Source organism: Coffea arabica, chromosome 6c (genome assembly GCF_036785885.1).
Source record: "Coffea arabica cultivar ET-39 chromosome 6c, Coffea Arabica ET-39 HiFi, whole genome shotgun sequence".
Lineage (NCBI taxonomy): Eukaryota > Viridiplantae > Streptophyta > Magnoliopsida > Gentianales > Rubiaceae > Coffea > Coffea arabica.
This window is the reverse complement of record NC_092320.1, coordinates 15,953,134-15,976,549: the sequence shown is the minus strand read 5'-3', so window position 1 is coordinate 15,976,549 and position 23,416 is coordinate 15,953,134. Positions and strand designations below refer to the sequence as shown.

General features: G+C 35.6%; 1 protein-coding gene across 1 annotated transcript; it reads left to right on the top strand.

Moving 5' to 3' along the window:
* The first annotated feature begins 8,996 nt into the window (after positions 1-8,996).
* Positions 8,997-15,166, top strand: LOC113691918 (carboxyl-terminal-processing peptidase 3, chloroplastic-like). Its single transcript, XM_027210245.2, has 12 exons — positions 8,997-9,452; positions 9,584-9,665; positions 9,993-10,123; positions 10,488-10,574; positions 11,349-11,427; positions 12,429-12,517; positions 13,085-13,117; positions 13,318-13,437; positions 13,518-13,604; positions 13,710-13,859; positions 13,993-14,100; positions 14,710-15,166. The coding sequence occupies exons 1-12, from the start codon at positions 9,123-9,125 to the stop codon at positions 14,995-14,997; spliced, it is 1,584 nt and encodes a 527-aa protein (XP_027066046.1). The 5' UTR covers positions 8,997-9,122; the 3' UTR covers positions 14,998-15,166.
* The last annotated feature ends 8,250 nt before the right edge of the window (positions 15,167-23,416 follow it).

The window sequence follows — 23,416 nt, the reverse complement described above, 5'->3', positions numbered from 1 at the left end:
CATCCGATGATTTACCATGCTTGATTTGTCTCAGCACTTTCTTGTTTTGGAGCTGTATTCGGACATTGCACCATCCTTTTTCCAGCGCTTTGCACAAGACTAGTCTGACTGCTGAAGCTACATCCGTATTCTTGTTTCTGTAGCTTCTGTCCTTTAATGCCCAGAATTTTGTTGCATCATGTGATATTGTGTTGATAGCAACTCCAATACCCAACAAAGCAGGTCTCAATAAGTTCGTTGTTGTCACTCTCAGCCTTATCAAATCCTGGTCCTCTTGTACCTCATGTTCCCCCTCCAGGTCTGACATTGTTTCTGTTGTACTCTGATCAGGTTCCTTCCTATTTACTTCCTTCATCTCCAACCATTCTTTATGTGTTTTTTGAATAACACAGGATGGTTGGTGTCTATCTTGGTTCTCAAATTCCATCTTGTTCCTTTCTTTCCAAATGTGTCATAAGATGTTTGCAGTAAGACCAATATGGTTGTTACCCTCTTACCTTGTTTTAGCTTCTGTGATCCTGCTCCACCACCTTGTGAAATTGCATCTCTGGTTTTTTGCTCCATCCCACATAACTGGAGCTAATTTCCAGACATTGTTTGCTAAAGGACATTGCAAAAGTGTGTGTTCTATCGTTGCTGGCTCCTCTCCGCATCCCTTGCATACTGGATCCCCAATTGCAGCTTTCCTGTGGATTGCCTCTCTGATTGGTAGCACTCCATTAATACACTTCTAGATAAACACCTTAATTTTGTGTTTGATGTTGAGCTTCCACAGTGTATTCCAAGTTTGCTTGCTTTGATTACTGCCTGCATCAAAACTAGTTCCAACAGATTCCTGTCCTTTATTGCTGCCTGATCTCTCATCTAAGAATCTTTTGTAACCAAATCTCACTGTATACTCGCCTCCCTCACTGTGTTTCCAGTAATTGGAATCTGCTCTACCTGCAAGACTAATTGGAATACTGAGAATCCTCTCTGCATCAGTCTTGTTGAACAATCTGAATATTACATTTGTGTTCCATCTACTTTGATTGATTAGCTGATGTACAAAAACAAGCTTACAGTTTGGGGGTCTTGGAGTTGTAGGCAGACCTAATGGAGAAGTTGGTATCCATTTATGCTCCTATATGTTTGTGTCTCTCCCATTGCCAATTCTCCTCCTTATTCCTTCTTCCACAATCTCTCTGACTTTTATCAGTCCTTTTCAAAACCAAGACGCATTATCCTGAACTTTACAAGTAAAAATTGATTCCTTTGGAAAATACTTGGCTTTTAAAATTTTGCTGACTATGAGGTTTGGTTTGGTGATTAATCTCCAAACCTGTTTTCCTAGTAGAGCTTTGTTGAAAGCTTCTAGTTCCTTAAATCCCAAGCCACCTTCCTATCGATCCTAAGCCATTCTCCTCCAAGATATCCAGTGCATTTTATTTTTGCCATTAGTTTCCCCCCACCAATAGTTGGTCATAATTGAGTTGATATCCTTGAGGAGTTTCCTAGGCAGCTTGAAACAAGACATAACATAGGTTGACATAGCCATTGTGACTGCTTTGAGCATGACTTCCTTTCCAGCAGGACTTAGCAATTTATTCTTCCAACTTTCCAACCTCCTCTTTATATTATCTCTTATATAGCCAAAAATCTGCTCTGTTGTTCTTGAAATAACCATAGGAAGATATTTCTCTTGTTTCACTTCTGTCATTCCTCCTAAAGCATTGCAAATCTCTTGTTTCTGTCTGCATGTCAAATTTTTGCTAAAAAATACTGATGATTTCTCTAGATTGATTAGCTGTCCTGAGGCCTGTTCATAATCTTGGAGAATCTTCATGAGTTCCTTAGCTTGTTGTACATCAGCTATACAGAATATAAGAGAATCATCCACAAAAGAGAGGTGAGTTATGCTTGGACCTTGTCTACTAATCTTCAGGCCTTTCAGATTTTTGCTTTCTACTGATCTTTGGAGTAGATTTAAGAAACCTTCTGAGCAGATCAAAAACAGGTAAGGTGAGAGGGGATCTTCCTGCCTTATTTCTCTTCCTGGCTTTACAAAGCCTTAAGACTTCCCCATTACAGTTGAAAAAGTAAGAGACAGTCTTCAGGCATCTTGATATCCAGCTTACCCATTTATCACAGAACCCCATTCTTGTCATCATGTCTCTAATAAAATGTCATTCAACTCTATCGTAAGCTTTAGTCATGTCTAGTTTGATAGCCATATACCCTTCTTTTCCTTGCCTTTTATTTTTCAGATATTGCATATATTCCTGAGCAATGATTACATTATCTAAGATTTGTCTATCTGGTATGAAGGCAGATTGATTTTTACAAATGCACTTGTCAAGAATAGGTTTCAGTCTGTTTGCCAAAATTTTTGATATGATTTTATACAAGACAGTACACATAATGATTGATCTATAGTTTTTCAAGCTAATTGGATTCAAAATTTTGAAATGAGGGAGATAATTGTATGGTTAATAGATTTAAGCATGCAGCCAGTCACAAAGAAATCTTGGACAGCTTGAACCACATCATTTTTAATCACTTTCCAGAATTTTTGGAAGAACAGTGGAGTCATTCCATCCATTCCAAGGGCTTTATCTAGATTCATGAAAAAAAAAACAGCAGTCCTGATTTCCTCCTCATGCACTAGTTTTGTCAATTTGGAGTTCATTTCCTCAGTAATAGAGTGTGGAATATCCCTTAGTACCTCGGAGTTATCTTCTTTTCCTCCACTAGTAAAAAGGCTCATATAGAACATGGAAATCTCAGAAATTAGATCTTCATCATTTTTTGTTCAAGTACCATCCTCTCTTTGAGCATTACAAATTCTGTTCTTGTTTCTTCTCCCTCTCAAATGAGCATGAAAAAAACTAGTATTCTTGTCTTCCTCTCTTAGCCAGTTCACTCTAGCTTTTTTGCTCTAAAAAGATTCCTCCTCTTTATATGCCTCTTTGAGCTATTCCTTAAGGTCAAATATGATCATCCTTTTGTTCTCCATATTTGACATATTCAAGCTCTCTAACCTACTCTTAATGTCATTGATTCTTACTTTGGAGTTTGCCTGGATAGTGTTTTTCCATTTTAGGAGATCAATCCTGCAAGTCTTCACTTTCCTGGTCACTCGAAACATTTTAGTTCCTTGTTCCGCGGAAAAAAATGATGATTGAAACAAGTTTAAGATTGAACTTAGTAAACTATTCTGCAAACTTTAGAGAGAGCATTTGGCCTTGTCTTTTTGAACTGTTTGAGGTGTTTCTTATTAAAACTAGCGTACAATCAAAAAGTAGAACTATTCCTTCAAGATTAGAAGTGTTCGTGCCTATTGCATTGAATTTTTCCACAATAACATACATATTAAAGCAATCACCTTAATCAATTGTAGTTTTGGTACAAGAGATTGGCATCTGGCTGTATAGTTGAAAGCAAAATTGAATTGAGTATGGTAAAATTGACTAGTTTAATTGACAAAAAATATAGAAATGCTCTTTTAACAAATTTTATTAAAGCATACATTTTGTTATCATTGCTTTTGGGGTTAATTAAATTACTTAGGTTTACTAAAAATTTAGTATAAAAAAAAAGTAGCTTTCTACAATTCATTGTATTTGGGGATCCCTCTATTTTATTTTACTAAGGTTTCTGGAGAAATTTCTTGATTGCAATCAATATGTTTTGAACCACTAAGGCATTTTTTTTTTTATTGAAATTCTTATATTTGTGGGCAGTAGAAGAAACTCAAGTCATGAGAAAATGACATAGAGGGAGGAAATGAATACAAAGATGAAATTAAGGGGATTTATTATTATAAACCCTTAAAATTGCAACACTAAGGATTGTCGCCATCAAATATATAGATGGGTTAGGTCACAATTGTAAAACCTCTAATTTGTTGTAATTTCTTGTTGCAAGTGCATTTTTTTTATTATTTGCCACATTCCCTACATCAATCAGGTTGAGTACTAATCCTTCAGGGTTGCAAATGCTTATCCTATCTTCATTGGCATCTTCATTTGCATTTAATTTTCTACTGTTCCTCTTTCACTTTTCTCCTCCATTACTCCAAAAAGCTTTTCACAGGGAAAAAAAATTGTCAATGCTTCAAATGTTTATAGGAATCCTCAGCAGGAATATAGTGCACTAAGTGCAGTGTATTTCTGGAACAGCATGGAGGAAAAATGGAAACTAAGCAAAGACACTTACATCTATGATGTCTGGCATGAATATAGGACGACAAGGTTCTTGACCAATAGCCTGCAATTGTTGGTTATTGCTGGAATTCTATTGATTTTTTTTTATTTTGTATATAGGTATCCGCATTCCTTTTACGGTTTGCAACTAATTCTGTTCAAGTCACGTCGAGTGCCTTGCAAGGGGAAACACTCTCAACGTTGTCATTTTATATTCCTATGGGTTTTGAACTCTAGACCTCATAATCATAGTTATTAAACCCAGCCCGGCCCGGCGGTCGAACCGGTGAACCGGACATTGGACCGGGCTGGATTTTGAGTTAGATCGTTTAAGCAATCAACCCGTTGACTAGTCAACGGACCGGCGGTTCGACCGGATTAAATCGGAAACCCGGCCGGTTTTTGTCTACAAACCGGGTTCCTGAGAAAAAATTTATGCCTTTGATGGGATTCGAACATTGGACGTATGAACATTGCAACAACGCAGACACCACCAAGCTACTTCACAATATGGTGTTAAGGTTTCTTACTTATAATATATAAACCTTTTTCAATTTTATCTTTTTTATTATTTCTCTAAAACAAATTTATTTGGAATCTTTTAATAAAAATTTATGACCCCCAAACTCTATAAGTTATAAAATAGACTTCAAAAATAACATATTACATAATTCATTTTAAAGACAAATATTATTTTTAATATTTTTTTGCACTTAAAACTTATAAATAAGTTAGATAATTACACTGAATATAGATAAAATTTTATACTTAAAATTTGGTGTATTACTAAATAATTTTATATTTTATTGATTCTTATATGAATTAATTATTTTATAGCAAATTAAATTATATGAGTATTTGCTATGACATTATTTATTACAATTTATATCTTATATCTTATATTTAAAATTATGAAATATAATATTTAAATATATTTAGTGACCCACCGGTTCAACCACTCACCCACTGGTTGAACCAGTAACCCGTTGACCCACCTCGTTCGCCGGGTTCCCTCCCGGGTTGGGTTTAATAACTATGCTCATAATTAAAGGATACAAGCCCCTTCCACTTGATTAAAGGATGCAAAAAGTGAAACTTAGTTTTATGTCGAGATCTCATCGTTAAGGGATACAAGTTATTTAGATGGAATTCAGTTGATTTTGTATTGCCAGTTTGGTGTTTCTAGAATCAAGATAGTTAATCAGTTCTCTCTTAAGCATCATTTCCATGAAGAGAATCTAACTTGCAAGTAAACATTGTACGTGATAGTCATGTTTTTCTCATATCTAAGGCCTCGATGGTCTCTTTGGAGATCTTCTCTTTTCCATCTAAATACAAAAAGAACAATTGAATCAATCATCAGAACTTTCAAATAAAGTTGATGAAGTTTAATTTTTCGTTGGCCATTAAACAAAATTATCTCCAGATAAACTCCTTGTGATTTATGAATTCAGACATGGTGACAGGATAAAATCTAATTTTTGGGACCCCCCAAAAAAAAGGAAAAAAAGAGGACAAGATCACAGGTAATTAATTCTTCACAGTGCACACAGATATACAACCAAATACATATAGTATGATGACAACTCTACCTCTAGAATTTCGTTAGAAAATTTTGATTTGTATACATTGCATAATCAATTTGCATTATTATCCTAACGTAAACATCCATTGCTTCTCGAAAAGTCTCTTTTATAAAAGGAAAAATGGATCCAAGAACTACATCTGAGATTTTCAACTTTCACATCATGCCTGGTCTTCACTTTACCTTTAAAACAGTAAAACATCCAAGTGTAAATAGAACTTTAATAATCTAAACATGAAACAGATAAAATGTTTCTTGCTTACCAAGGATAAACCTCCACACCACAAGAGCGCCTATTTTTCTCATTCACCTTTTCTTTTAGCTGCTCTTTTATTTATTTTTTTAAATATAAGTGGAAAGTCTCGAATCTAATATCTCTCACTTACACTCCCTCCCTTGATACCACCAAATCCATCCCTCTCCACTTAAAGGTGTTAAAATGGGTGATTTGAGTAGGTTTGTGTTGGGTAAAATAGGTAATGAGTATAAATGAGTCAATTCATTTATACCCATTTAATTAGATGGGTATAAATGGGTAAGTCAAAAAATGAATTGGGTAACCCAATTACCTATTTATAACCCATTTATCATAACTTTTTGTAAATTCATTTAAATTCATTTTTGCAAACTAAATTATCAATTTATACCATCCTTTGCACTCATCATTAGTTTTAAATATTTATTTATAATGCTCAATAAACCTAATTATCAATTTTTTTCCCATATGTACTCTATGTTGCAAAATTACATACTATTTAATAATTAAAAAATAAGAATATAAAATTTTGAATTAAGTACTATAAAAGTTAACATAAAAACTTAAATCAAAAAATTTTGAACCTCTAACATTTTTTTTGTGTGTAAATTAAAATTTTTATTTTGAAAAAATAAGAAAAAAGGTTAAAACTTGTCATAAATTGGAAATGCTGAAAAATGAGTAAGTTAACAAACTAAGAGAAAATAAAACCAACAAATAATAATAATAATGTAACAAAAAGTAGTTAACATCATGACAAAATGAAAATTTTGAAAAAAAAAAAATGGGTGGAGGAAGAGAGGAGGTTTGGGGGAAGTCAATTCTAAATGGGTTATTTGGCTTTGATGAGTTACCCAATGATTCTAAATGGGTATTTTTGGGTAATCCATTTATACCCATATGCAATGATTTAAGATATCCATATCCATCTATTCATGGACAGGTATGGGTAAACTTAGTTAAATGGGTTTGTTTGACAGCTATACTCCCCACCCACTTTTTTCCCATTCACCTTGTTGCAACGCAATTTCACGCATTTTGTCTGGACTCCTACCAAACATGTCATTGTCATGTACCTAAACATTTCATAGAACAAATTCCCATCAAATTCTCTAGTAATCTTCTTCTCAATAAAGCAAATTGATTGAAAATCTATGTTGTTGTGTTTCACAACCCCATGGCCGAACTAGTTTGTATATGCATATAAATTAAAATGGTTGGAAAAATTAGATTGGGACCAAATTTTACAAATTAAAATTTTAAAAGATTAATTTGACGAAATGTGAAAAATATTTTGAACGATTTTCCCTTCAAGTAAATTATAATTCTAGAGATATATATTGATATATTGCCAAATATATAGTTTTCCAACCCTCATTTAGAGATGGACTGTGAACTAACCAAGCCCAACCCCCCGTATATTGCTCTTAAGCCCAACCTTTTTTAGGCCTGTTAAACACTTCACCATGTTTGTGGGTTACTTTCGTGAGAAACAAAAGAATTGAAGGACCAGACAATGAATTGAAGAATGTGTTATTTTGGGGATCTTAATTCCTGTCGCAATTATTTCCAAATTCTTTATCTCTTTACAAAGCTTCTCTTTCTTTCAAGTGGAAAAGAGCAACTAACGAGCTGATTACCTAGTATTTAATCTCTTTCCGTATGTTATGAGCACAGCATTTGTGTTTGTTTAATTATTACACTTGGAGCTCAATTGTTTGACATTATATGGGAATTCAAGTTGAAAGTTGAGTTTGGCTCTTTAAACTTGACCAAGCTGAGTTCGAACTTGAGTTTGCAATACTCATTTAACAAATTTTATATTAGTTGTAAAATATGAAAGGATTGATGTTCTTATAACCTTATTTCAATACTCTTAAAAAATAGAAGAAAGAAAACATTAAAATATAAGGGTCATAGGTGCAAACTATCATAAGAATCAAAGAACGAAAAGCTAGAAAAGAGACACAATAAATCAAGCTTTATTGCTTCATATGCATGTTAAAGAAAATAAAAAGAAGAAAATAGAGGCTCAAGATTGGAAGGTAAAGAAGAATAAGAGTAGAAAACAAAAGGAAAATAAATCCAACTTACCAATGCAAGGATCGTTGGGAGTTGAATATAAGAAAGGGTTTGTGAATAAGAATGAAGGGATAAATAGATTTGAGCTTTGAGGGGAAGGATGATCGACTAGAAGAGACAAAAAAGTCGTGGATTTTGAGTAGCAATAGGAAAAGAGAAGGATCTGAAGATTTTATTTAGTGAAGTATATATTTTTTTCACAACATACTTTTATACATATTTTGTAGGATTAGAAACTAGGGACAGATGCGCGTGTATATATAATGTATGTGTTTGCAAAACTATTTGCAAATGGATTTGTAGTCACTTATTTTAGCTTAGTGACTAAGGTCGAAATCCTAATACGTAGAGATTTTAAATTCTAATTCCCCTACACTCTTTCCGCTTCTTAAATCCTACTCCTTTTCTACTAAACAAATTTTTTAAAAAAAGGAATTGCATCTATTTGTTTATTATATAATTTAGTATATGTATACCTAATGTTTATGATCACAAATATAGTTGATCTGCTTACAAACAAATTCCATCTTTAGCTCGACTGGTAAATGATCCTAATAATAAATGTGTTGAAGCTAAATTCGTATCATTCGATCAAAACCCTTTTCAAACTCGAACGAGCCAAACATGTCTAGTAAAGGGCGTATTGAAGGCAAACGAGAAAGCGACAGGGCAGTGTGCAAATTGAGCAAAGTTGGAGGGCTGTTTTCTTGAACCCCACCAAAAAGCGAGATCCTCCTCATTTTAGTAATTTTAAATGCTTAAGAATCACATAATATGAACCAATCTATCTATTGGTCCACTTGGAAGAACATTTTTTACCACTCGGACACTCGTCCACGCAACAGATTTAATCACCACAAAGTATCAACGAACAAAGATCCTTAGCAGGCCTAACCAGATTCACGACACAACGGTCCATGCAAAATTTTGCCTAACCACTCCAACTTTTAAATAGACTAAGAGCTCAAAGTCAAGAATTCTTTCTTAAATCATCTCATTTTTTCCGCTTAGAATTATGGAATCTTTCTGCTCGAATTTTGATCTCAACCCATCAACTACTTCTCTAATTTCTAAATTGTTTCAAAGACCCACTTCAAAGTTATTCTTTCCTAGTCCTAGCTCAATTTGTGATAAAAACAAAAAATTTGGACATAAATTACCTGCAACAAGGAAGTCCAATACACAGCAAAAGAATAATGCACCTGTTGAATTAAAAGACAGTTTGTTTAGATGGGTCAGTGGTGGAGTTTTTGGGTTTGCTGCTGCTGTATCCTTATGTTGTTCTGACTCTCCAGCTTTTGCACAGTCTATTACTATTGCATTCCCGGTTTCTCACACGCGGGAGGTAACTAATTACTGAAGCAATTCAGTTCTTGAACTGTATCTTCCTGAGTATTTTGTTGCCTGGTTTGGTTTAACTTGGATTTTTACTTTTGTTTTACGAGTTTCCTGATTATGGAATTGTTTTACTGGTAGATAAATACTGTTCAGAGAACCCTTGTGGAAGCTTGGGGTCTGATTAGGGAAACCTTTGTTGATCCTACTTTCAATCATCAAGGTATGAAATCGCAATTCTTTAATGCATGTTCTTGAGTTCAGATATTTTTTTCCGTGAGAAATAAAATAATTTCAAGCTTGTAATTGCATGCAATGTGGCACTGTCAAGAACTGTCTAATTTGAGGAGAAATACATGATTGGCAAATGGAATTTTTCTTGGTAGATTGAATAAACAAAAAGAAATGATAAGATTGTCGCTAGTCCTTCCTGTCCCATGCTCTTGATAGCTGTTGATTATTCCACTCTATTAAGAGACTTATCTCCCATTTACCAAGCACTATTTGAAACTCGGTGTGATCTCTGAATTGGTGAAGTTTCGATTTGCAGACTGGGATTTGAAACTTCAGCAGACAATGGTAGAAATATTTCCTCTTAAGTCAGAAGATGCAGCTTATGGCAAGATTAAGGGAATGCTTTCTTCTCTTGGAGATCCCTTTACTCGCATTATCAGTCCTAAGGTAATAACCATCGGAAGATATGAATGTCCAATATCCAATATCATTCCTGGCATGATAAAAAGTGACAATCCGCTGGATTTCTTAATCGCCAGGTTGTTCCTTTGATTTTATCTTCTTCCCTGTCATACCTGCTTAACATGCTATAATTTCAAAGATTGGAGCAGCTATTCTAGTCATTCCAGTTCTATAAAGTTCCTATTTCTAAATTTCCAACTCCTTCCTTGGCATTTCGGAATGCAATTGCTAGAAACTACGTTGAGCTCATTTTATGTCAAAAGTACCTAGTCTGCTGTGTTGTTCCATTTTGGTACATCTAAAGTTTCAATTTTGTTTATGATTTATTGTAGAGGGTTCTTGAATGCAGGAATACCAGAGCTTTAGAATAGGAACTGATGGAAATTTGCAAGGTGTTGGTCTCTTCATTACTGTCGAACCAAAAACAGGGCACCTGGTTGGTAACACATTCTTTTGAACTTGTGCTTTCATATTCTATTAATAGCAATCAGGCCAAAACAATACATTGTCTAATCTGCATTGTCTGTAAGTCTGTGCTCCTAAATGGATTACTAAATCAATTAATGCGTTCAAAATTTATTCAAATCAAGCATAGGTCATAAACTTGCTACCATGCTTCCTACTACACTTGCTTAAACTTTTTGACACCCGTCTAATTGAAGCTGTTGTCTACCTATTTAATTAAGATAATTGCAAGCTTAAGAAGCCCGAAGCCTATAGCCAGCATATTAGGAAAAATCAACCAAAAGCAAAGCAGGTGAAAAGAAGTGAAGATGTATGTAGCTGCATTCATGGTGATATGGATCATGAAACTCTGGAACAAAGCATTATTCTGTCACCATAACTGATAGTCTGCATGCTCCCCAGAATTTGAGCAGGGTGTCACAAGATGCAACCCTTGAGGGGAAACAAGACTGAACACAACCGCTGTTATTCTGATGTGATGAGAACCATTGTTATTCTGTGCCTTTCTCTTCTTGGCACTTGTGTCTATTTGTTTTGTTTCTCTTTTGCATTCATTTGACTGCACATTATGTCCACCAAGCGGATTGACTACTAAATTCCTAAATGTTTCTAATTTATACTGAGACTGTAAAATATTTGTTTATCTGTCCAGGTTCTTGGATCCCTGCAAACATTCATATAGTTTTTGTTTCTAAGATTTGACTACAAATGGTTATGTATTGTTTTCATTGTCATCTAACTGCAGGTTGTTTCATCATGTGTGGAGAATGGTCCTGCCGCACGTGCTGGTATACATGAAGGAGATGAGCTGGTTGAAATTAATGGTAAATGACGACCAAACTCTTCATCTTATCAATTAAGAGAGCTTAATAGGAGTTCAATTAACAAGATTTATTTATGTATTTTCCATAATTTAATATAGGCTGAGCTACTATCAAACAATACTCCCATTCATAATGGCTGAGTGAAATAAATGAGACTCTAGGACCTAATCTCAAAGATGGATTGTAATTTTTTCTTGGCAGATTCTAAATAATTATACTGATTTATGTGAAAGTTAAAAGGTCTATATGCTTCAGATAATTTACCCTGTGGATAGAGTGCAATGCTGTTAGTTCTTTTTAAGTTGAAAATTTGCTTCAATTTTCTGGATTTAGTTTAGACTATCAGGCCAAGGCAATGCATAAATTATGTCTATGCCATGTAGGCAGATGATGTGTTTTAAGTAACTGAATTGCCTTGTGTAGATTACTGACTCATGTACTCTAAAGGAAAATCCTAAAGTCAGCCACATTTATTTGACTTTATCCACACAATCCTTGTGGTTTTATCTCCAGATGCATTCAAACTCATACATACGGTTCAGAAACAAATAAATTTGGATAATGACAACGAAATCAAATATTGTAAATTTGAATCTTCATTTAACAAAATTTCTTTGGGACTCACCTGAAGTTTTTTATTCATCTCTAAAGTTTGAGATTTTCCAATCTACTTTTAAGTGCTTTCTGTAAGCACTTCCTCTCTGGGAAGAGATGTTGTTGATGGGGGAAGCTTTCTATTTTTATCCACTGCGAATCCTTTTCTCTTGACTGTCAGTTTAGGACCACGAACAGCCTCGGGGGTTACCACTCAGCTAGTGATTAGAACTCATTGCTTGTAGTTATCTTCGTTCCAAAAGGTCCTGTTCATAATTCTTTAATACTACACACTGTGTACTTGAAATAAATATAGGTGTTATTCTACCAACTTGTCTTGGTAGGAAAAGATACGTGTACAAAAAAAAGTGCCTAAAGCATTGTTGACTGTTGTTTGTAAAAATCAGGGGAAGGCCTTGAGGGAATCGGAAGCGAAGCAGCAGCACAGAAGCTCAGAGGCCGTGCTGGCACAACTGTTACTGTAAAAATTCACCCCGTAAGCAATTTTCCTTCCAATCTTTGTAGTCAACATGGCCATAGTGTGTTCTCAAAAACTGCAGCATCCTTCAATTAGACAATTATGCATCTTAGCTTTGCAAATGTTAAAAATGACAAGGAATCCAGAAGTCAAGATTCATTTCAGACCTTGATTGGATTCAAAGTTTCTAAAACTGGATGTCTCTGGTTCTTTCAAACAATGAGTCAGTTGACAGGTCAGGAAATTTTCATTTTTATCCAACATTCTATGATACTTTGACATATTTTCTTGTTAAGTAACCATTGCTTCACTTCCAACATAAAAATGTTCACTTTGTTTATAACAAGACTAAGCCCCCGACAGCTGCATGAAATCAATCACATTTAGATGATGCATATGAACATTCAGTGATGCTGATTTGTTGGTGTCATTGTCAGTTGAAGTTCTAAGATGGTGGATGTAACTTGACTTCCATATACAAGCATGTCAATCTGAGAGTTGACATATTTAACATGCATTGGTAATCACATGTTGTACTCACATTCTAACTTCCTGTTCTTGCTGGTTTGTTTTCATTCTTTTCAGGGTACTGATTCCAAAAATTCTAATTTCAGAGAGGTACAAATGCATTACTAGTACAATTAGTTGGTATACTGCATCTTACATGGCTAGTTAATTCTGGCATAGTGACGGTTATCTCAAAGGCTAGATTGCAGTAATTTGGAATAGAACATGTCCACATCAGAGCTTTGTGCTGCAACCTAGATCCAGTATTTATTACTCGATGAACTTATATAAAACTACACAATATCGTGAAGGTAAAACTACCTCGTGAAGTAATTCGGTTCTCACCAGTATCCAGTGCTATCATCACTCACAGAACACCAGACGGTCACATGTCAAAAACTGGATATGTGAAATTGTCAGCTTTCTCTCAGGTAGTCAGAAAAAACTCATGATATTCAGTCACTTCTTCTTTTGCACATCATGTTTGCATGACATCCTTTTAATATGACAGAGTTCTGCAACCGATATGCAAAATACCATCCGTGAGATGGAAAATCAAGGCGTACAATCGTACATCTTAGACCTGCGGAATAATCCTGTAAGCTCAAGGATTTCTGTTCTCTTGGTGCAAAGTTTTTTGTACCTTTAATGCACATTCATAACTTGATTACAAGTATTCTTTTTTCTCCTTATGATCTTGCAGGGCGGTTTGGTCAAAGCAGGACTTGATGTTGCCCAAATTTGGCTTGATGGGGATGAGACTCTTGTAAACACCATTGATAGAGATGGTAATTTGTTCTCAATCAGCATGGCCAACGGGCATGCTGTAACACACGATCCACTTGTTGTCCTTGTGAGTAGATGAATGATTCTGACAACATAGAAGTGTAGATGGATCTCTTTTTGCTTGAGAGATACTTGAATAATACTTCCCGAAAGCATTCCCATGGTTTGACCTGCGAACTTCTTTCCTTTTACTTGAACAGGTGAACGAGGGAAGTGCAAGTGCCAGTGAGATTCTGGCAGGAGCTCTTCATGACAATGGCCGAGCACTTCTTGTTGGTCATAGAACTTTTGGGAAGGGAAAAATACAGGTTTGCAGTATCTTCTTAAAAGCATAACTGTTATAGACGCATTCCATCATTTAAAATCTCAAACTTCCGCTCATAATCTAAGGATCAATAACTTGGAGCTTTGAATCAAAGGATGAGGTCATAAAAATATCAGAGATTCCCTTTTTTTCCCTAAAGGTAATAGATACCAGGAAACATATCCTTGTCTTCCTCAGACTGATTTTTACAAACTGGCCGTTTTTGGGAAGCTCTGGGTCTGACTTTTAGACTACCATGTTGTGGTGGACACGCCAAAAACTTTTCTTAGCTTGTTCAAGTGGTTTCAAGAGATTACACTAGGCGTCACCTCAAATGCTTAAGATTAGCTGAACTCAACCTGTGGCCATCAAGTTGGGAATTGGGGATGGTTAAAATGTTAGAACAAAGAAGCATTTAATTGCCATCTACCAGGAGTTTGAAGTCTTGCCATTGGGGTGGCATCCTAATGGCTGGATTCCTCCTACTGACTCTTAAACATCTGAATCCTTTTCGACTTTGGGGTTACCTTATCACTTTTTTATCACCACTTCTTTGAGAACTTATGGCACTGCACATCAGTTCCCTTAACAATGCTGAGTCATTTTGCTGCAGAGCATAACGGAGCTGGATGACGGATCGGCTTTATTTATAACAGTGGCAAAATACTTGTCCCCAGGACTTCATGACATTGATCAGGTTGGAATAACACCTGATGTTCAGTGCTCAGCTGATATGCTCAATTCACCCAAAGAGTCCTCCAAGGACAAGAACTTGAACTCACCCCTGGAAGCTGATTCTTGCATCATAATTGCCGAGCATGAGTTGGATATTCAAGAATCCGAAGCCTCTCCTTCTCAAGTGATCGTTCAACCTCGAAGGACTTCCGCTCCATTAAATTAATGGAAGCCATTAGCGTAGTATATATGGTAGGATGCATCGTTTCATAAATCATACTACCATGTTCTTCTTGTATACATCTTGGTGTAGATGTTAGATATAACCACTTGTGATATACCATATAGTATTTCAACAGAAAAAAGAAAGGAAAAAGTGTCGATATTAAGCTGAACCTCATATGTCACTACCAAATTGAATTGGTTTGGAAAAAACAAATGGCACTTAGTTTTCCCACTCAGCCAAATCAAGCGCCTATTCAATTCTCTTGACAAAATACCAGAAGAATTTTTAGCCATTGTTGAACTTTGCAAAAGTTTATTTTATATTTACTTCGTATTTTAAAATAATTTACATTTTTTAAAAAAAAAATTAAACGTACAACTTGTTGAATTGGACAACACCGTTTCGAAAGCATTCGTCCCACCCTCCCGCTCCCGGCATGATTCCGGTTACCTGGAGCTTAACTGGGAGTGAGTGAGTGAGTGGGCTATTATTGATGCGCCATGTGGCTAACGTGGGCGGCGCCGTATTTTATGCTTACCATGTTATCAGCTGCAGTTGGGAACTTGGAAGGGACGAGGGGCCTGGACGCTCGACAACCGTCCAGGCAGTTCACGGCTTGGATGAAGCCTCAAAAATTTGTGCGGTTCAGGTCACGTCTTGTAACTCGATTTTCACGCCGTGTAAGACCCACAAAAATGTTGTTTTATTTTACTCGCTGTTGTTCAATTATTACACCTTGTACAGATGATGTTACATCATGTACAAATGGTGTTACACCTTCCAGCCCCGCGTCCACTTGGAAGTCTCGTTACAGTGGCAGGTGGTTGCGGGTTAAGGCATGATGAAATAAAGAATTGAATCCATACAATGGAATACAGGATATTGTAGTGACTGAATTGAAGTGGTGGACAAAAGTTCTTTGAATCAGTTATCCCCTGCTCATAGGTCGCTACTGCCCTAAACGCATTGTTGGAAACCTATAACTATTCTAGTAATTAAACATCGAATGTGCTAATATTTAAAATACTCTAATTCGGTTTCCTTTACAAAGAAAGAAAGAAAAAAAAAAAAAACTTTACAATTCCTTATTGACTAACGCAATCTTTCATAGTCTCCCCTCCAGATTTTATTATTACCGCATTTGTTGCGGACATTATCTCATATTAATAAAATTTTGGCTCTTTTCTTTCCCCAGAAAAAAAAAAAACGCAATCTTTCATAGTCTCCCCACAGTTTTGCATCCAGAAACGATGGCATTTTCAAGGTGAATTAAAAGGGGAAAACAAGGAATAGAAGATCCAAAAGTTTGGATTTGAGAGCAACATACATGTGGGGCTTTTGAGACCATTAGTCTTGCTGTTTAGGCGACACGCTATCGGATTGAAAAAGTAAAAGATATAAAGATAAGACAGGAGAAAATACAATTCAATTTGTAAATCTTACACGAACAAAAGCATGATGATAACAAAATAGAGATTTTTATTCCTCGCTATCTTTGAATAAATGTAGTGATACACAAATACAGGGATGAAAGAATCACGAATTCAGGTGCCAAATTCCTGCATGTAATTAACAAAAAGAATATGTCCATAATCAATGGTAAATGTATACGAGCAAAAACTCTGGTCCATGAAGAAAACCTCAATTCCTCATCAGACCAAAAACTGACGAGAGCAGAGACGCGGCGATCAAAGCGGTGGACACTGGCAAAGAAAACCCGGCTCCGGCATCAGGAGACGGTGCCGGGGCCAGGCTTACCTCTTCAGCCAAGGCGGCAGTAATGGCCAACATGACGATTGTCAACACCAAAGCCTTGATCATACTAACTTGAGCCATTTTCTTGAAGATGTCTTTTACTTCTTTCTAGCAAAAGTCGCAGCTGTAGTAGCGGCAATAGAAATACAGAAGTTTGCTGTTCTGTGATGGAATGGGAGTGAAGACCTGGTGGTATTTATAGGGAGATTTTGGCGTGTAGATTGAACTTAACGCGCAATGACGAACAGCTGGTGGAACCAGAACGTTCGTTCGTTCTCCAACGTCTGAATATTAAAAGCGGCTAATTTAGACTTTTAAAGAACAAGATCGAATAGCTAATTAAGGCGGCGTAACAGCTGGATTTGCGGGTGATTGATTCTTTCCTTTTTGTCCCCAGGTATCGTACTCTTTCACACATTGTAACGTTAGAAGTCCAGGATTGGGGGTCCAGAATTCGATTCACTTTCATAATGATCCATGTTTCTGCCAACGAGGTTCAAAATGGACAATGATTTTTCACCCTGTCCAATCACATCGTTAAGCATAATCATTTGCACTCCATCGTATTAAGCATCATCTTTTGCATCGGTAGAATAATGTTAGAGAGTAGATTAAAGAATTATTCATTTTTGATGGTAGGATTTACGCTAACGGGTTTAGATGGAATGCATGTTTTGCATGCAAAATTTTGAGATCAAATTCGAGCTCGTAGATATTGTTGCTGTAGAAATTTTGATAGTAGCAGTATATTAACCAGCTTGCCGCACTTGTCCTATATAATAAGAAGTTACAATGCAACACATAGCTCTGAAGATCGACGTACTATGGTAAAGTTCTATGTCAATAATGAAAGAGTGGAGGAGATCGACATTGTCAGACGGCAGCCCAATAGGGTAAAGAAGGATTTTGTAAGAACTCTAAGAAAGCTGTGGACAAATTGAGATGAGTTTGATAAAGTCGGCAGAAGGAAGAAAAGGAACAAATTGAGCACAAATGGAACAGAGCAATCCAGCTGAAAGTTGACTTCATAATTAAAGCAATATGCAGCAGCTGTTGAATCTCCGAAGATCAGCTCATGGGATGGTTGCAATAATTTAAAAGGAACAATTATTGCATCAAGGGCTGTCTATGAGCAAAAGAAGGGTGAATAGTAGGAAAGTTACAGCTATTCGCCGACTAGTCTCATGTTATCTTACCAATTTTTAGAGCGCGTTTAATAAAATTGAAATTTAAAAACTGAAATTTGAAATTTAAAATCTGAATTCATTAAATTATTGAACAGTTAAATATTAAATTTAATATATTTGAATGTATATCACATGAAATGATAAGTGAATAACTTATCACTTACTTTTGAGATCAAATTTTGCCTAGAAAATTTAGTACTACTTAAATAATTTAAATATTCTATTTTTGATTATCAAACGAAGCTGAATATATTAAAATCTGAATCCATTAAATTTAAACGCTGAATTGAGTTATCAGACAGGACCTTACACTCTAAACGCATAGTCATAATCGCTTAATCCATCACTTTACTTCAAGACGACTTCTTGTACGTCTATGAATGCTTTTTTTCGGTCTTTGCTTCACTGAGAAGAAGGAAATGTAGTCATTTATAGGGTAACAAAATCTAGTTTAGACCTGGTTCAAGATATTCATTGAAAATCTAGCTTCCTAGCTCTATATATGATCAATTACAGATGAAAGGAGGATAAAATACAGTTGCCTTGCATTCTAATTCTAATTCACAACTTGTATACCACAAGCAATGTTTTTTTTTTTTTTAAGATATAACCCACAAGTGTTCGCATCCATTTTATGGATTGCGATTAATCCTGTTCGAGCCGGGTCAGGCCCTTGCAGGGGAAAGCTCTCCCAACATTGTTTTTTCCATTCTCATAGGTTTTGAACCCGAGACCTCATGGTTAAGGGATGCAAGCTCCTTCCACTTGCACCAACGTCCGTTGGTACCATCAAGAATTGTTGTTGTATAGAATTGGGGATCCACCACATACCAAACGTGGGGCGGTGCGGTATGCTTGCTTGAGCAGGTATAGGTGGAATTTAGAAGGTCGCCTGGACTTGGCCTGCCCATTTTAACGTCATGCTGGCCTGTGTGCTTTCACGTAAACACCAAACACTGCAGCCATATGTGAAAGAAAGAGCATTCAATTGTTAAATTCAGAATGCAGATTCTTGGACAGATTCAACACCTATTTGCCCCATGGTCCACGGAAATAGGACAAGTAGTAAACAAATTGATTAAGTAACTGCAAGGGAAGAATTAGCAGTGTAAATGGACAAATGGCAGTTTGAATAGGTATATATATATATATATTTTGTAAAATGATATATAATAATAATTTACTCTATTCCCTAAACATTGTTTTCAATCATATTTTTTTCTTTTTTTAAACAACTTGTTATTATTTTAGAGGCATTATATCTAGAAAAAAAAAAAAAAGGATACACATATACTTTAAAGAAGCCATCAGTACATAGATTTTCTTTTAAAGAAATGCCCAGTGAATTTCCTACGTTTCAACAATCACGAAAAATATTAAGTTTAATATTTATTTCATCCCTTTTTGGTTGAATTTAGTTTATTGAGATCAATTTACTTGCACATTATTTTTGAGTATGTCTGGAATTTGGCCTTTAGAGAATAACGTTAACTAATTTTTATTTTTAATTTTTTTTTTGTTTTCAAGTTATCTCTTTCCTTAAGAAAAAAAAAATACATAGAAATCAATTCAAAGATCAAGCATTTCATGGAATCTTTTTCTTCGAATTTATGCTGAACTTATAACTACTCCTTCATCGTATAAAAGGCAAAAAAAAAAACCCATTAAGCCTGAAAAGAGATTGTAAGCATGATAATAAAGTAATCAGAATTTTTATTTCTCAGTACATTTCAATAACATGTAATTAATACAAAAAATCTGGTAATAAAATCCAAAACAAAATAAATGTATCCAAAACAAAACCCTCTTTCTCTCCTCCATGTTCAAACAATTTGCTCTTTGCTGCTCACGTAAAAACTCTTCAAATACTCAATGCCTTAGCAGAGCGAAGACAGAGAGGAGCACGGAGCTCGCGATCAAGGCGGTGGAGACCGGCAGAGAAAATGCTGCATTGCCTTCACTGGGAGACGGTGCCGGGGACAGGTCTTGGGCTGAGGCGGCTGCAACGGCCAACATCACAATTGCCAATGCCATGGCCTTGATCATGCTACCCTGCAGAGAGGCCATTTGTAAAATGAGAGGAGATCGAGGGTGTAAATGGTGTTAAGGATCTTCAAAGGAGAGGAAAGGGCGTGTAAATTGGTTGATTCGAAGTTGTTTTTGCGATTGAATATATAGAGGTGGAAGGGCGACAGGTGGTGGGAGCGGGAGAGGATGAAGACGGCAAAGGCGGTTCACCACCGACGTTTGAATTTTGTTGTGTGGCTAAAGCCTAAAGGAAGAAGGCGTACGTAACGTAACGGCTTCATTTGTCGGACTGGTTGATTTGGACGTAAAGTTTTTACATCTTACATCGATAAAGGACAAATAAAGAAATTTTTGAACGCTCTTTTCTTGGTATGCCAAACCTCCTTTTTTTTTTTTTTTTTTTTGAAAAATTCTTGGTACGACAAACTAATATGACAAATGTACGCGTCTCATCCATTGTGCCTATGACGCAAATAGATAAATTTGTTTTCCTTTTTTACGAGCCATATATATTTGAGGACATATATTGGAAGCTAAAAAGAAGCTATCTTTACATATTTGACAACAGTCTTCTTCACTAAGATAGAGATATTATAATACATGGGAAGCCTTAATAGGACCAACCATATATATTCTTTAAATAAATTTAAAAAAAGAAACTCCACAAATATCAATCGAAACTCGAACCCTTGTATGGATATGTAATTTCAGAGAGCAACAACAACTGAAATAGGTAGTCCGTAGTGGTATCAAATCTATTTCCATATTCCAACCTTTAGCCCATTAATCCGCCATTGAATTTTTCACCAATTCACAGCCACTTTAACACAATAGATCAATTTTTGGGAATTGCAAAATTTTATTGTGTAGCCGCTCTCCCATGCTCTTTTTTTTTTTTTTTTTTTTTTTTGTGTTGGGGGGTGGGGCACTTGAAATATTTGATTACACGTTTTCTATGTCAATCCAATGTCACCTATAATATTGCGCCAAATGTCTTGTTATTATTTACACTTTAATTTTTTAATAATTCAATTTAGTTTGATTTAACACAAGTGTAAATAATAATATGATATTTGGCGCAATACTATAGGTGATATTGAATTGACATAGAAAACATGTCACCGAGGATCCCAAGTGGTGGGGGAGAGGGTAAATAATTATCCCCCTCTCATTTTGTTAAAAAAAAAAAAAGGGGGGGGGGATAAAAGACCTTTCATGTTGTTTGGCTTTTGGCCCCTTTTTTCCTCTTTTTTTTTTTTGGGATGACAACAAATTGGGGTCTACTATCTGAGTCTTGCAAAAATGAAGAACTCCAAATAAGAACGGACTGATACAATAAATAGCAAACTTTATTTCCCATCAACCATCATCAACGTATAAATATAATACAATATATGTATCAACAGATACAAGGATCATATATAGACTCAGTCATCTCAAATTTTTACATAAAATAATAAAATTGAATAGGTCCATAATAACTATGCTGGTACCATAGAAGGACTAAGTACGCTCGCCATCCCAAAAACCTCTCTCCTTGCATCCTGTAATCTTAGTGCCTCAACAGAGCAAAAACAGAGAAGAGCAGGGAGCTGGCAATGAAAGCGGTGGACACCGGCAAAGAGAAAGCAGCTCCGGCATCCGGTGAAGCTGCCGGGGAGAGGCCCAACTCTTGGGCGGAGGCCGCCGCTACGGCCAACATCATGACAACAGCGAACACCAACGCCTTGATGAAGCTAACTTGAGAAGCCATTTAGGAAGAAGAAGAAGAATACAGCAGAAGTCGAGAGGAGTAAGAACTGAACGATGTGGGGATGAAAAAGTAGGGGACGGGACCTTAGAAATTCTTGTGCTGTTCTGTGATGGAATAGGAATGTTGACGGGCTGTCAAGGTATTTATAGGGAGATCTTGATGGGGTGGGAATTGGGATTGCCTAGGGGTTACGCGGAATAGGGACAGCTGGATTGCCTTACGCGCGGGGGGGGGGGGGGGGGGGAGAAGGTTCGTTCAACCAACGTTTGAAGTGGTTAAAGAAAGAAGAAAAAGAAGAAGAGAAGAGGGGATACGTGGCGTAACGGCTGGATTGTTGATGCCTGCCTTTATGGTGATTGATTTTTGGCTTACATTTTGTCCTACTGGCAGTGCTCTTTCTTTAGCATTTTGTAACTGTTGCACTCGAGGATTTGGGAACAATCCTGGATTTCGTTAATTGATTGTTAACACGGTGCTCTTGTTTGGATTGTCATTTTCTTGATTTTTAGTAAAAAAAAAAAAATTATACTGTAATGATTTAACGTACGCGAGATAAAAAGTTATTTAGAAATTTGTAGTCACGGAAAGCTTTAAGAATTTTTTTTGAGAAAAACTTCAATCCAAACTTGTTTTTTGAAATATTTTACTGTAATATTATAGGTAAAAAATATTTACTGTAGATGAGATTATTTTTTGAGACTATTTTTGGTATTTTTGAGATTAATTTTTATTATATATTAATGTAACATTGTATATAAAAAAACTTATTTTTTAAAAAAAATGATGAATCCAAACGGAACTAGTCTAGTAGTATTTTTTGGCTGGAAAGGAGCCAGACGTTGATTATGAGATCATAAATTGATGATATGTAGGACTGTCTGTCTGTATTCAATTAACAGCCAAAATTCAAGGCAAATTTTTGTACCTATATTAACGCACCTTATGCCTGTGAGACCTTAAATTGATAGTTTAAAGTTAGGTTTTAAGAATTAGAAATCTATAAATTCGAGCGTCTCTATAAGTGAATTTCTTTTCCCACTAATCGTGGGTTTACTTGTGCTACTGAGTTGTATATAATTCTCCGTATTTGTGAGTTAGATTGTCCATTACATCCTCCATCGTTGGCTTCCTCATGATTTCATCCAAAAAAAAAAAAATCTTTTATTCATGAGGTATGGGTCAAGAGTTGGAAATCATATTTAAAGGTAAGATTAACTCATTAATTTATAGAATAGTCTTTAATTAGTATAGAGTATAACAAAAATTATGTTGGCGCAGCTTTTGTCTAGCTAATAATGACAAGCATTTCAGTTTCCATTTATAGAAATAAAAACAGCTAAGCATGAACTCTTAGGAAAAGGTTGGGTTGGATGCTAAAATAAGAGTTAGAGGTCGCGAGTTCAAAACTTTTTATTTAAAAAAAAAAACTTAAACTATGAATTATCGCTCTCTCAAAAAGCTACTCGCACACAGCTTGGATTTTATAAAGTTGTAAGAATTGGTTGGGATTGAGTTGGATTTTTTTTTAATTTATTTAAACATGATCAACTTTGTTTTTTTTTTTTTTTTCCATGAGCTAAGCTCAATTGTTTATATTTGAATAGGATTTTCTCTAAGATGCACCTCTTAATATTTGACCCCACATGGTGCCTGGACAATCTTGGGGTCTGTTTGGATAGAGTATTATTTGAAATAT